This window comes from Microcaecilia unicolor, chromosome 3, assembly GCF_901765095.1.
Source record: "Microcaecilia unicolor chromosome 3, aMicUni1.1, whole genome shotgun sequence".
Classification (NCBI taxonomy): Eukaryota; Metazoa; Chordata; class Amphibia; order Gymnophiona; family Siphonopidae; genus Microcaecilia; species Microcaecilia unicolor.
Window position 1 is genome coordinate 528,360,472 of NC_044033.1, and position 12,396 is coordinate 528,372,867.

A 12,396-nucleotide genomic window follows, 5' to 3' on the forward strand; every position below is an offset into this window, starting at 1 on the left:
ATAATACTATTAAGTGCTCAATAGTATCACTATAACTCACCCTTAACAAGATAAATATCTGCTACTATTAAACACTGTATAACCTGCAATTGAAGACAAACGCAGGGCACATCTGAACAATTAATTTTTTTCACCATCACTGTTGAATTCTAGTGTTCCCAATATTCACAAGAAATAATTATCAAGATGAATATTACAAATCTATTCTTCATCATCTACTCACTCACTCTAATTCACCACTTGCTTTCCACCCCCCTACCAGAAACCAATAGCATTCCTAGAATTTACATGCCTTACCGACCACCCAAGCACAATACACATCGCCATAACAACATTAATAACCAAAATAATGGTATCATCACCTCATCTGAAAAAGACCAAACCAAAGGAATCAATGATCATAATAAACCTCCACAACAAATTAAGAGGCAACTAAGAAAAATCAACATAATCCCCAACTTATCTGATCCCTTCCAAAAACTCCATATCGGATACATAAATGCCTGATCTGCTGTTAACAAGATAACTATATTAACAGATTGGATCATTGATGATAAATTGGATTTATTAGTCATTAATGAGACCTGGATTCACTTCCAAAATGACCCAATATTAATAGATCTTTGCCCTCCAGGTTACAAAATAACCCACTGGCCTAGAAATGGAAAGAGAGAAGGAGGCATTGCACTGATATAAAAATCCCACTTCATAGTAACAATTAAAGCAGTATCCATGACTCCACAACTTGAAATTGCCTCACTTAATATCAATCATCCCACACTACTCGACCATCTAAATATTATTATGTTCTATAGGCCTCCAGGAAACTGGCAAGATTGTCAACAAAATCTTATGGACTTCATCTCGAATACTTGCTTATCTAACTCTAATCTGCTCGTACTGGGAGATATAAACTTGCATCTAGAAGACCAGAAGGCAAAGAACATACAAGAATGCAAAGATTTTTTCCAACTTTGGGATTTCAATAAGATAAATACTCAATCGACCCATATCAAGGGACATGCGCTTGACCTCTTCACACACAAACTCTCTCCTGATCAAATACTTACTATATCAGATTTAAGTTGGACACAAGTACCTTGGTCAGACCATTTCAAATGAAAGATATCCATGCAATGGAAAATAAACAAGAACGAAAAACTTTCACCACCAGAGGTCACATCGATCCGGCATTATTCTGGCATCAATTCTACAACAATGATTGGCCAACACAAATAGAGTCCTATCAATATCTTCTTAACTGGGACATGAGATGCAAGAATATACTTGATTCAATAGCACCAATACAAATAAGATCTTCACGAAGAAACAAATCACTTCTTTGGTTTAACGATGACCTGAAAAAATTAAAAACCCAAACAAGAAGACTTGAACGTGCATGGAATAAAAAGAAAGATGATCAAACTTTCACAGCATGGAAATTATTGTTAAGAAAATATAAATATTCTATTAGACAATCTAAAAGGTCATATTACAACTCCAAAATAGGGCAAAACAATAAAGACCTACATAAATTATTTCAATTTGTACATAATCTTTTAGATATTACACCACCTTATCTAACATGGATACCCCTTCAGCAGATGATCTAGTTACTTACTTTAATGAGAAAATCATCAAATTAAGATCCACCTTACCAACTAACTCCCCCGACTATGTAAAATTCATCGACTATTTAGATCCGACAGCCAATGAATATCCAGCAGATCGAATATGGACAAATTTCCATTTATTAACGGAAGATACTGTCGCCCAAATGATCAACAAATTCTCCAAATCCCACTGTAAACTGGATGCATGCCCCAGCTACTTAATAAAATCTGCCTCTCAGCGTTTCATAACAGATCTCACCTCATACTTAAATCACATGCTTCAACATGGTTTCTTTCCCACAGATAAAGGCAATATCTTACTGACACCAATTCCCAAAGACCAGAAGAAAAAGCTAAATGATATAACTAATTATCTTCCAGTGGCATCCATACCTCTAGTAGTCAAGTTAATGGAAAGTCTGGTAACTAAACAACTTACAGACTACTTGAACACATTCTCAGTACTACCACATCCCAGTCTGGATTCCGTGCTAATCACAGCACCGAAACAGTTCTAAAAGCACTCATGATCAAATTCAAACATATTATTGCAGCTGGTAATAATGTCCTTCTGTTACAATTCGACATGTCCAGCGCGTTTGACATGGTCAACCACGATATTCTATTAAACATTCTAGAATACTTTAGAATAGGAAGAAATGTATTGAATTGGTTTCATAGTTTTCTAACAACAAGAACATACCGGGTAATATCTAAATCGATCATATCATCACCATGGAGACCGGAATGTGGTGTGCCTCAGGGATCGCCGCTGTCACCGATTCTCTGTAACCTAATGATGTTACCTTTGGCCAAAGCATTATCCAACCAAGACCTAAATCCATATATTTATGCCGATAATGTGACGATATATATTTCATTCAAAAATGACATCAGAAATTGCAGACAAAATAAATCACAGCTTCCAAATTATGAACTCATGGGCAGACACTTTCCAACTAAAGCTGAATACAGAAAAGACACAGTGCCTAATATTATCATCGCAGTATAATAAAATCAACAATCCCAACATAAACACACCAAACCACACTCTCCCTATTGCGGACACCCTGAAGCTCCTAGGCGTAACAATTGATCGCAATCTTAATCTAGATTGCCATGTAAAAAATGTCATAAAGAAAATGTTCTATGCAATGTGGAGGCTCAGAAGAGCAAGACCTTTCTTCCCAAGAGAGACATTTCGCGTATTGGTGCAATCATTGGTTCTGAGCCATTTGGACTATTGTAATTCCTTATACGCGGGATGCAAGGTACAAACTATCAAGAACCTCCAGACAGCCCAGAACACCGCAGCCAGATTGATATTCGGCAAAGCGAAATATGAAAGCGCCAGACCCCTTAGAGAGAGGCTGCATTGGCTCCCACTGAAAGATCGTATTGCATTCAAGATATGTACCTTGGTTCATAAGATCATTTATGGAGATGCCCCATCTTAAATGTCAGACCTAATTGACTTACCAGAGAGAAATAACAAAAGCTCATCACGCACCTGCTTAAACCTTCATTATCCCAATTGCAGAGGACTTAAATACAAATCTGTACATACATCCAGTTTCTCATACACCTGCACATAACTATGGAATGAATTACCAACTGCCATAAAAACAACACACGATTTGACAACCTTCCAAAAATTATTAAAGACTTACTTATTCATAAAGGCGTACAACAAAGATTCCCCATAACGATTTGACTCCCAAATTATTCCATTTACAACTATTATGGAACCCTCCTATTTGTTCATCTTAATTACATCCTCATGAATGAATATTATACCTTGTCCTGATATCATTATGTTATGTTTATCTATCAATCCACTTCCAATCCAATATGATTTACTTATGACTAGAGAGATACAGGTTTCAGAGTATGATTAAACAAAAAGCGTTATTATACTAGACATTTATACAGCCTTTAATAAAACATGAATTGATAGTGGGTGAGCATTTAAATCAACATGTAAAAGACATGGGGGTTGTGAAGATGGGGTAAAAGGTGGGTTTTTACCGCACCTTGATTGACTCCAGTAGTCACCAACCTGTGATATCTTAGTACTGCAGGTTGCTGACCGCCGTAGTAAATGAACAACGCTTCTTGCAAAGTACCTCGCAAGCAAGTTTCCAGCAGTCCGGCGATGATCAAACCACGAAGCTGCAGCCTTAAGCTCCCGGGCTGAATCACAAATATCGATAACTGAATGCCCACCCCCAAAACCACAAAGTTCCTCATGTAGCTATACCTCCCAAAAAACTAAGACCTACTCAATGCCCCCAAACCTAAGGCCCACCAAGCAGAAGGTGCCCCCAAGTGGTGAAACCCCCTACTAGAATGTAACCCTACTGTCACAAAATACCTAGCCACCCTCCTGGGGTTACCCCGCGGCCACTTAGAGAGTCTATCCCCAGCACAGCTCAGGTCAGCCTGCACCTGCCACGTGCTCTACACTAGCACCCGTCTCCCACTGACTGGGTCACAACTGCCTCTGGGCGACACTCCTGCTGTCCAGTTATCCCAAGTGATTTCTAGGTTACTGGAGCCACACTCCCAGTGGTCTCACAGTTCCCAGAAAGCACTCGCAGACCCAACACGCAAACCTCCAGGATTCTTTATCAGTCCAGACAGGCAGAACGAACAAATAATAGTATTTATTCTCACACTGGAACAATGAACAAAAAAATGTGCAATTAGCATACAATAACAGTTAACTGAAAAATGGATCAATTATAACACTAACTAAACAGCTATATAGTGTCTAAACAGTACCTGTTCACAGAGCCTCAGCAAAGAGATCTGTCTCTCTTTCCTTCCTGGCTATGACTGAAGCAACAGTCAGCATCTGCTGGGTAATTTTCAAACCCCCAAGCCAATCAGAGCCCAGAACAGTCAAGTTTCAAATAAAAACAGGTTACATCACTACAGACAATTCTTATTATCTGTGTACCAAATAAAGAAAGACAAGTCAGTCCTCTGTAACACCTTTAAGCATAAACACGTGCCATCTGCTGGCCAAATACACTTCTGAATCACAAATATCAATAACTGAGTGCCCGTCCCCAAAACCACAAAGGTCCTCATGTAGCTATGCAGCCCAAAAACCAAGACCCTCTCAATAATTCCCCCAAACCTAAGTCCCACCACGCAGAAGGTGTCCTCAAGTGGTTAAACCCCCTACTAGAATGTAACCCTATGCTCCCTGATGTTCCCCCTAATTATACCTCGAATCATTTTGAATCCTGGTATTGGCGAGGGCAGGAGTGAGTGAGGATTGCTCCTTCCTGGAGCACACTCTAGACCCTCAAGGATTTGAGGTATGTCCAGAGGGGCCATCGGGGGACTGGAGGGACATAATTTGGGGCTGCTCTCCATGGGGAGGGGGGTTATATCCTGGTGGAGGGTTTCCCAGGTGGGTGCTTCCAGCTTGGGAGTTGTCTTAGGTTTGGTGGAATTATGGGGAAAGGGTTTTGTTTTGGCAGGGGGATGGCTGCATGATGAGTTTTGTGGTTAGGAAGGAGGGTAGTGCTCGGTTACCATTATTTGTAAAGGTTGCCAACCCCTTTAAATTCATCCAGGACCCCAGAGGGCGCAGTCTGCTCCTTAATCGGATATGGACGGGAGTATATGAGAAAAGGTATGAACACACTTAAACACAAAATTTAATGCATAGTCAACTCCAAGGGGTGGGGGGATTCTTCCGGGCTCTCAGAGTACAAGTCCGGGAGGGTAGGGGGAGGGAGGGGGGAGGGGTTAAGGATTTGATGAGGAGATACCCCTTAATATTTTGAAGTTTTCTCTTTTGTAAAATAGATAAGGGGGATTGGGAGGAGTAGGGGAGTCAGAGGGGGAGGGAGTGGGGTAACAGTTAAAATTAATAGGTTGATGACGGTTATGTCTAGTTAAGGTAATTTTGTATGGTATGTTCTGCTAATGAGAATCCTTGATTTATGCATATGAACTGGTTTGTCATCAATAAAAAATTATTGAAACATAAATTCATCCAGGAAGCATCAGGCTGCGACTTTGCAAGTTGCATTACAGCTGGAAAAATAAACCCAGCATAAAGCTGGGGTTATTTTATCCCCTTGGGGGCACTGGACCACAGTGTTCATTGCATGAGGCATTATAGTATTCACGTAGTAATGACCTGCACATTTGCATATTTTGCATTTCATTTCTATGTAGCCTGCAATGCCTTTATTTATTTATTTGTTTGTTGCATTTGTACCCCACATTTTCCTACCTATTTGCAGGCTCAATGTGGCTTACATATTACCGTGAGGCGTAAGCCGCCTCCCGGTGATGAAACAAAAACAGAGTGATGTGGTAGGGAATGAGATATATGTGTTACACATAATAGAATCGAGAGAAGAAGAGTTATATAATGTTTGTTGGTTTCGTTGAGTTGCTGAGTCCAGGCACTTAAGTTGGATCAGTAAGGTATGCCTTCTTGAACAGATCGGTCTTTAGTGATTTCCGGAAGTTGAGGTGGTCATGCGTTGTCTTTATGGCTTTTGGTAATGCGTTCCATAGTTGCGTGCTTATATAGGAGAAGCTGGTTCCGTGGATTGATTTATACTTGAGTCCTTTGCAGCTGGGGTGGTGAATATGAGCCTGGCTGCTGTGTTTTGAGCAGACTGTAGTTTCTTTATGAGTTGTTCTTTGCATCCCGCATAAAGTCCATTGCAATAGTCAGCATGACTTAGCACCATTGATTGAACCAAGTTGCGAAGTGTTGCCCTCGGGAAGAATGGTTTCACGCGTTTAAGTTTCCACATTGAGTGGAACATTTTCTTGATTGTGGAGTTAACTTGGGCCTCGAGTGTAAGGTTTCGGTCGATTGTGACGCTCAGGATTTTCAGGCTATCTGAGATGGGGAGGGCGCAATCTGAGGTGACTAAATTTGTGGGTATATTTGTGTTGTATTGGGATGTGAGGATAAGGCAGTGTGTTTTTTTCTGTAGTAATTTAAGTCATGTTAGTACCTTCAACACGCAATCAGTGGCTGACTTAGAGCCCTAACACAGCTTTATAACTTCCTCCATAATCATTTAAAACACAGTCGATTAAAAATCTAGCACAAGTTAACAAAAGCCAACATAGCCATGTTTTGGCATGAAGCCTGCATCAGGGATAAAAATATAAACATTAACAACAATAATAACAGCAGATGGTTATTTAACTAAAAGAGACAAATGCTATCCAGCGCTGGAGAGAAAAAGGGAAAAACAGAAAAGGAAAACCAGATTAACAAATACATTCTCTGAGGACAAGCAGAGCTTTGTATCTCACATATAGATGTCATCCAATGAAGCTCCAACATGGACACTACCCAGTGTTCAAGGAAAAGTCTTGAAGCCCTTGATGGTGCCGTACTGTACATGCGTAGCTGCTTTTGTGCTCAACACGAGTGCATCGGACCAGTAGTCTTCTTTTATCCCTGGGACAGTTCAGCCATCTTATCTCTCCTCTGTGCTTCTTTTTCCTACCTTCATGGTGCCTTCCCAGCAGTACACAAGACATTATTTCTTCGTTTTTCTTAAATTTCTTCATTATTTTTACTTCCTTTATTATTTCTTAGTTATTTTTATCCTGTTCAGTTTTTCTTTATTTTATACAAGAATGGCCCCTTGTAATCTCTGACTTGAGGGTTCTACACATAGTCCAGAGGAAGAGTGTTACACTCTTAATTGGCATGAAATTTCTCCAAATTGTCCACCGAGAGTGTCAAATTTCAGTTTGCAGCGTGGGCCCTCTGGGCTGGGCTGTACTGGGCTGGGCTGGGTCCCCCACCCACCCACCCTGGCTGGGTCCCCCATCCCCCCTGGGCTGGGTCCCGCACCTCCCCTGGGCTGGGCTGTCCCCCTACCCCCTTCCAGGGCTGGGCTGGGCCCCCTACTCCCCTTCCAGAGCTGGGCCAGGCCCCTTATTCCCTCCAGTGTTGGGCTGGGCTGGACTGGGTCCCTACCTGCCTCCTGGGCTAGGCTGGGACAGGCCCCCAACCACCCTCCAGGGCTGGCCAGGCCCCTTATCTCCCCTCCAGGGCTGGGCTGGGCCCCCTACCCCCCTCCAGGGCTGTACTGGGCCAGGCTAGGCTCCCTACCTCTCCCCCTTCCAGGGCCAGGCTGGGCAAGGCTCCCTACCCCCCCCTTCCAGGGCTGGACCAGGCCAGGCTCCCTACACCCCCGTCTAGGGCCGGGCCAGGCTCCCTACCCCCTCTTCCAGGGCTGGGCTAGGCTCTCTACCCCCCCCCGTCCAGGGCCGGAATGTGCCCCCTATCCCCCTCCTGGGCCGGGCCCCACCCCCTACCTCCTGGGACAGGCCGACCCCCCTCCCTAGGGCCGGGCTGGGCCCACTACCCCCAGTACCGGGCTGGTCTCAATTACCTCCCCAGGGCTGGGCTAGTCCCCCTTCTCCCTCCAGGGCTGGACTGATCCCCATACCCCCCCCCCCCCCAGGGCTGGTCTGGTCCCACTACCCCTCCCAAGGCTGGTCTGGTCTGGTCATACCCCCCTACTCCCCCAGGGCTGGGCTGGTCTCTCTACCCCCACATTGTTGAGCTGGTCCCTCTACCTCCCACATGGTTGGGCTGCCCTGGACCCCACCCCCTCCCCACCTAACCCCCTGGGTTAGGCCCCCTCCCCTCCCTGGGTTGGGCCCCCTATCCCCCGTGTGCTGGGTAGGGCTGGGCCTTCTCCCCCGCCCCCCCTGGGCTGTGCCCTCTCCATCTCTCCCTCCCCCTGGGCTGGACCCTCTCCCTCATACCCCATGCCCCCTTGCTGGGCCCCCCTGATATCCAGCGCTATTTAACCAGTCAGAAATGGCTGCTGACTGGTTAAATAACATTTTGCTACTGAGTGGAAGATAACCAGTTGTTTCCCGCTGAATATTCGCGGTTATTGCTTATCTTTAAACTGGCTGTGTTGCTCGACTTGTAGGTGCGGATATTCTGTGCCAAACCGGATAAGGTTAAATCGGACCACATAAATACTCCTATCATTAACCGTTATAACTTAACCCGTCAGGTGCTGAATATCAGCTTAACCAGTTAAGTGTTTAGCGTCCTCCAAAACCCCTGGATCTTCAATACCAGGCATTGTATATCGGGGTTTAACGCCAGTGGCTGAATATCTAGGGGTATGTGATTTTTTTATTTTTTGATTATGTACTTTCTACAAAATCATGGTTGATTTGGAAGCTAATGTGTATGATGCAATTTTGTCATATTTCCTAATTTCTTTTCTGTATAATTTATATGCTAATTTTAAAAAATATTTCTTGTTAGTCCAGTGATTTACCAGCTTTCTCTTTAAGCTAGCATTATGCTGTGTGGTAATCCTTTGCCAGCATTCCTGCTGGTGGGAAGTGGTGGTGCAATATCAGTTCCAGACCTGCCTGTCCCTTGTGATTACCCCCCCACCAAGCAGGAGCAGTGGGAGACTCGTGGAAATTCAGCACCAGCTTCCACTAGCAGAAATGCTGATGGAGGAATTTCATGCAGCATAGAAGCTGCTTAGAGGGAGAGTTGCATGTAGAGTGAGTGTTAAACTGTTTGTGTAAGTACAAGAAACTAAAGAGCCCCATTCATTTAGTTTCAATTATTTTCTTTCTTGCTTTTTTTTTTGTCTCAGAGGTATTTTCTAGTTGGAAACAATCATGCTGAGACCAGATATCGTGTACTGAAGATTGATCGCACTGAACCCAAGGACTTGGTTATTATCGATGATAAGGTGGGTGTGGATTCATGAAGGTGCTCTGTAAAAGATGCACTGAATGTGGTCTTGTTTTGCATCTGCTGCTATTTATTATTTAAGATTTTATTCACACATTCCGTTATGTGCAGTGGGCCCAATTTTCAGGCAGCTCAGCCAGTGCGTTTACGTGTCCGCAGAACTTAATTAGCAGCTGTGAATAGACATGCTGAGTGGTGACTGTGTTAGAAACTAGCTGGCTCGCAGGTGGAGGAATAGCCTAATGCAGTGATGGCGAACCTATGGCACGCATGCCAGAGAGGGCATGCGCGCTGTTGCTGGTCCGCCCGGCCATCCTCCCTCCCACCGAGCACCAGGCCGCCCACCCGCCCTCCAAGCACCAGGGCCCCCCCTCCTCCGAAATTTAAAAGGCATACCTGGTCGGGGTTAAGGCGGCGTCAGAAGCGGCAGTGAAAAGTGTGTTGTTTGCTCGGCGCGTCTTCGGCCTTCCCATCTGTCTCTCAAGCTCTGGTCCCGCCCTTGCGGAAACAGGAAATGAGGGCGGGACCAGAGCTTGAGAGACAGAAGGGAAGGCCGAAGGCGCACCGAGCAAACAACACACTTTTCACTGCTGCTTCTGACGCCGCCTTAACGGCTTGGTGGGTGGGAGACCTGGTGCTGGGTGGGAGGGAGGGAGGCAGGCCTGATGCCGGGTGCGAGGGTGGGAGGGAGGCCTGATGCCGGATGCTGGGTGGGAGAGAGGCAGGGAGGCCTGATGCTGGGTGCGAGAGTGGGGAGGCCTGATGCTTGGGGGTGGGAGGGAGGGAGGGCTGATGCTTGGTGGGAGGGATGGAGGGAGGCCTGGTGCTGGGTGGGTGGGAGGCCTGATGCTTGGTGGTGGGTGAGAGGCCTGATGCTGGGTGGGAGTGAGGGAGGCCTGCCTGGTGCTGGGAGGGCAGGGGGGAGAAGAGGGTGGCTGGACATGGGTGGCTGGAGGGGAGAGGAGGGTTGCTGGACATGGATGGAGGGCAAGAAATGAAGAAGAAAGTAGGAAAGTAAAGAAATAAATGGAAAGGAAGCCCTGGAAAAGGAGTTAAGAGAACAGATAGAGAGCAGCAGAATCAGCGACTAGGACCAATATGGATAGAAAAACAAAATCACCAGACAACAAAGGTAGAAAAAAATCATTTTATTTTCATTTTAGTGTTTGGAATATGTCAAATTGGAGAATTTACATCTGCTGTCTTATTTTGCACTGGGTATACTTGAGCTGTAACAGCTTACAGAAATGATTTATAATGAAAAAAAAGTCATGTTATTTTTTTTCTCCTGTACTAGTATAATATTTGTAATGATGTCTGTTTATATGCGCTATGGCTGGTGTAAGGGGTGTGGCTATCATAGGGGTGGAGTCATATGTGGTAACCCCGCCCATAATGAGTACCGGCACCTGTTATTCAGGTTAAATTGCCCTGTTGGCACTTTGCGATAAATAATTAGATTTTGGGTTGCTGTTTGGGCACTCGGTCTCTGAAAGGTTCGCCATCACTGGCCTAATGGTTAGTGCATTCCTTAGCGTCTGCAGCAGATGAATCCAGAGACTTGTGAGTTCTGACCATCTACCAGCAGGTGGATATAGAAAGCACTGAGCCCCTTTCCTTCCTCTTTGTTTCTAACATTTTGTAGGGTTTTTTTTGTTTGTTTTTTTTGTAAACCACATTGAAGCCTATGTTAGGCTGCATGTGGTATATGAAGCATGTGAAATAAATAAAAATAAATAAACTAAACTCTGTCTTATAAATAAATAAATAAACTCTGTCTTATAGGATGGAATGCTCCTTTGCCAGTCAGTATTCTCTTTGGATGGTCTCTTCAAAGCTCCTGGTTTCATCTGATTGTAACTCCTGTTCTGGGTTTCTTAGTTCACAGTAGCTTTGAGGTGTCCTGGCTGAGTGATGCCAGCTTTACGGGGTGGGACCAGGCTGCTGGTATCGGCATTTAAATAGGAGATAGTGCAGTTTTAAACTAGAACCTGGGGGAAGGCTGACAGTCATTCAAAAGCGCATGGTTTGGAGCAAGGCATCTTTCAAAGATATCACCAAAACAGGGATGATAGGGTATCCGATAGCGAGGTTGCAATAGAGACCATAGTAGACCAGCTGGGAGGCATGTTTTCAAAGCACTTAGCCTTCCAAAGTTCCATAGAAGCCTATGGAATTTTGGAAGGCTAAGTGCTTTGAAAATATGCCTGCAGATGTTTTAAAATAAAAAGCAGACAAAAGATTGCAAATTAACACTGTCAACTGTTGAGCAAGATGTAAACAGGACAACAAACATAGTTTGAAATGTCTATATGTGAATTCCAGAAGCTTAAGAAATAAGATGGGAGAATATATTGCATTAAATGAAAAATTAGATATAATAGGCATCTCTGAGACCTGGTGGAAGGAGGATAACCAGTGGGACACTGTCATACCAGGGTACAAATTATATCGTAATGATAGGATGCATCGAATTGGTGGAGAGGTAGCATTGTTTGTTAAGGAGGGCCTTGAAAATTCTGCAGGAAACAAAACACTTCTTGGAATCCCTATGAATTGAAATTCCATGTGTGAAGAGGAAAAGGATAGTGATAGGAGTGTACTACCATCCGCCTGGCCAGGATGAACAGACAGATGTAGAAATCTAATTGGAAATTAGGGAGGGTAACAAACTGGGCAACAGAATAATAATGGGTGATTTCAATTACCCCAATATTGACTGGGTAAATGTACAGTGGTGGAAATAAGTATTTGATCCCTTGCTGATTTTGTAAGTTTGCCCACTGACAAAGACATGAGCAGCCCATAATTGAAGGGTAGGTTATTGGTAACAGTGAGAGATAGCACATCACAAATTAAATCCGGAAAATCACATTGTGGAAAGTATATGAATTTATTTGCATTCTGCAGAGGGAAATAAGTATTTAATCCCTCTGGCAAACAAGACCTAATACTTGGTGGCAAAACCCTTGTTGGCAAGCACAGCGGTCAGACGTCTTCTGTAGTTGATGATGAGGTTTGCACACATGTCAGGAG

The 12,396-nt window shown here is 44.1% G+C and overlaps 1 protein-coding gene across 1 annotated transcript in view; it reads left to right on the forward strand.

Annotated features, from left to right (window-relative positions):
- Nucleotides 1-12,396, forward strand: part of FIG4 (FIG4 phosphoinositide 5-phosphatase) — a 416,571-nt gene that overhangs the window by 35,118 nt on the left and 369,057 nt on the right. Inside the window, 1 exon segment of the mRNA XM_030199197.1 lies at nt 9,260-9,358. Within this exon segment, the coding sequence (XP_030055057.1) occupies nt 9,260-9,358 (99 nt within the window).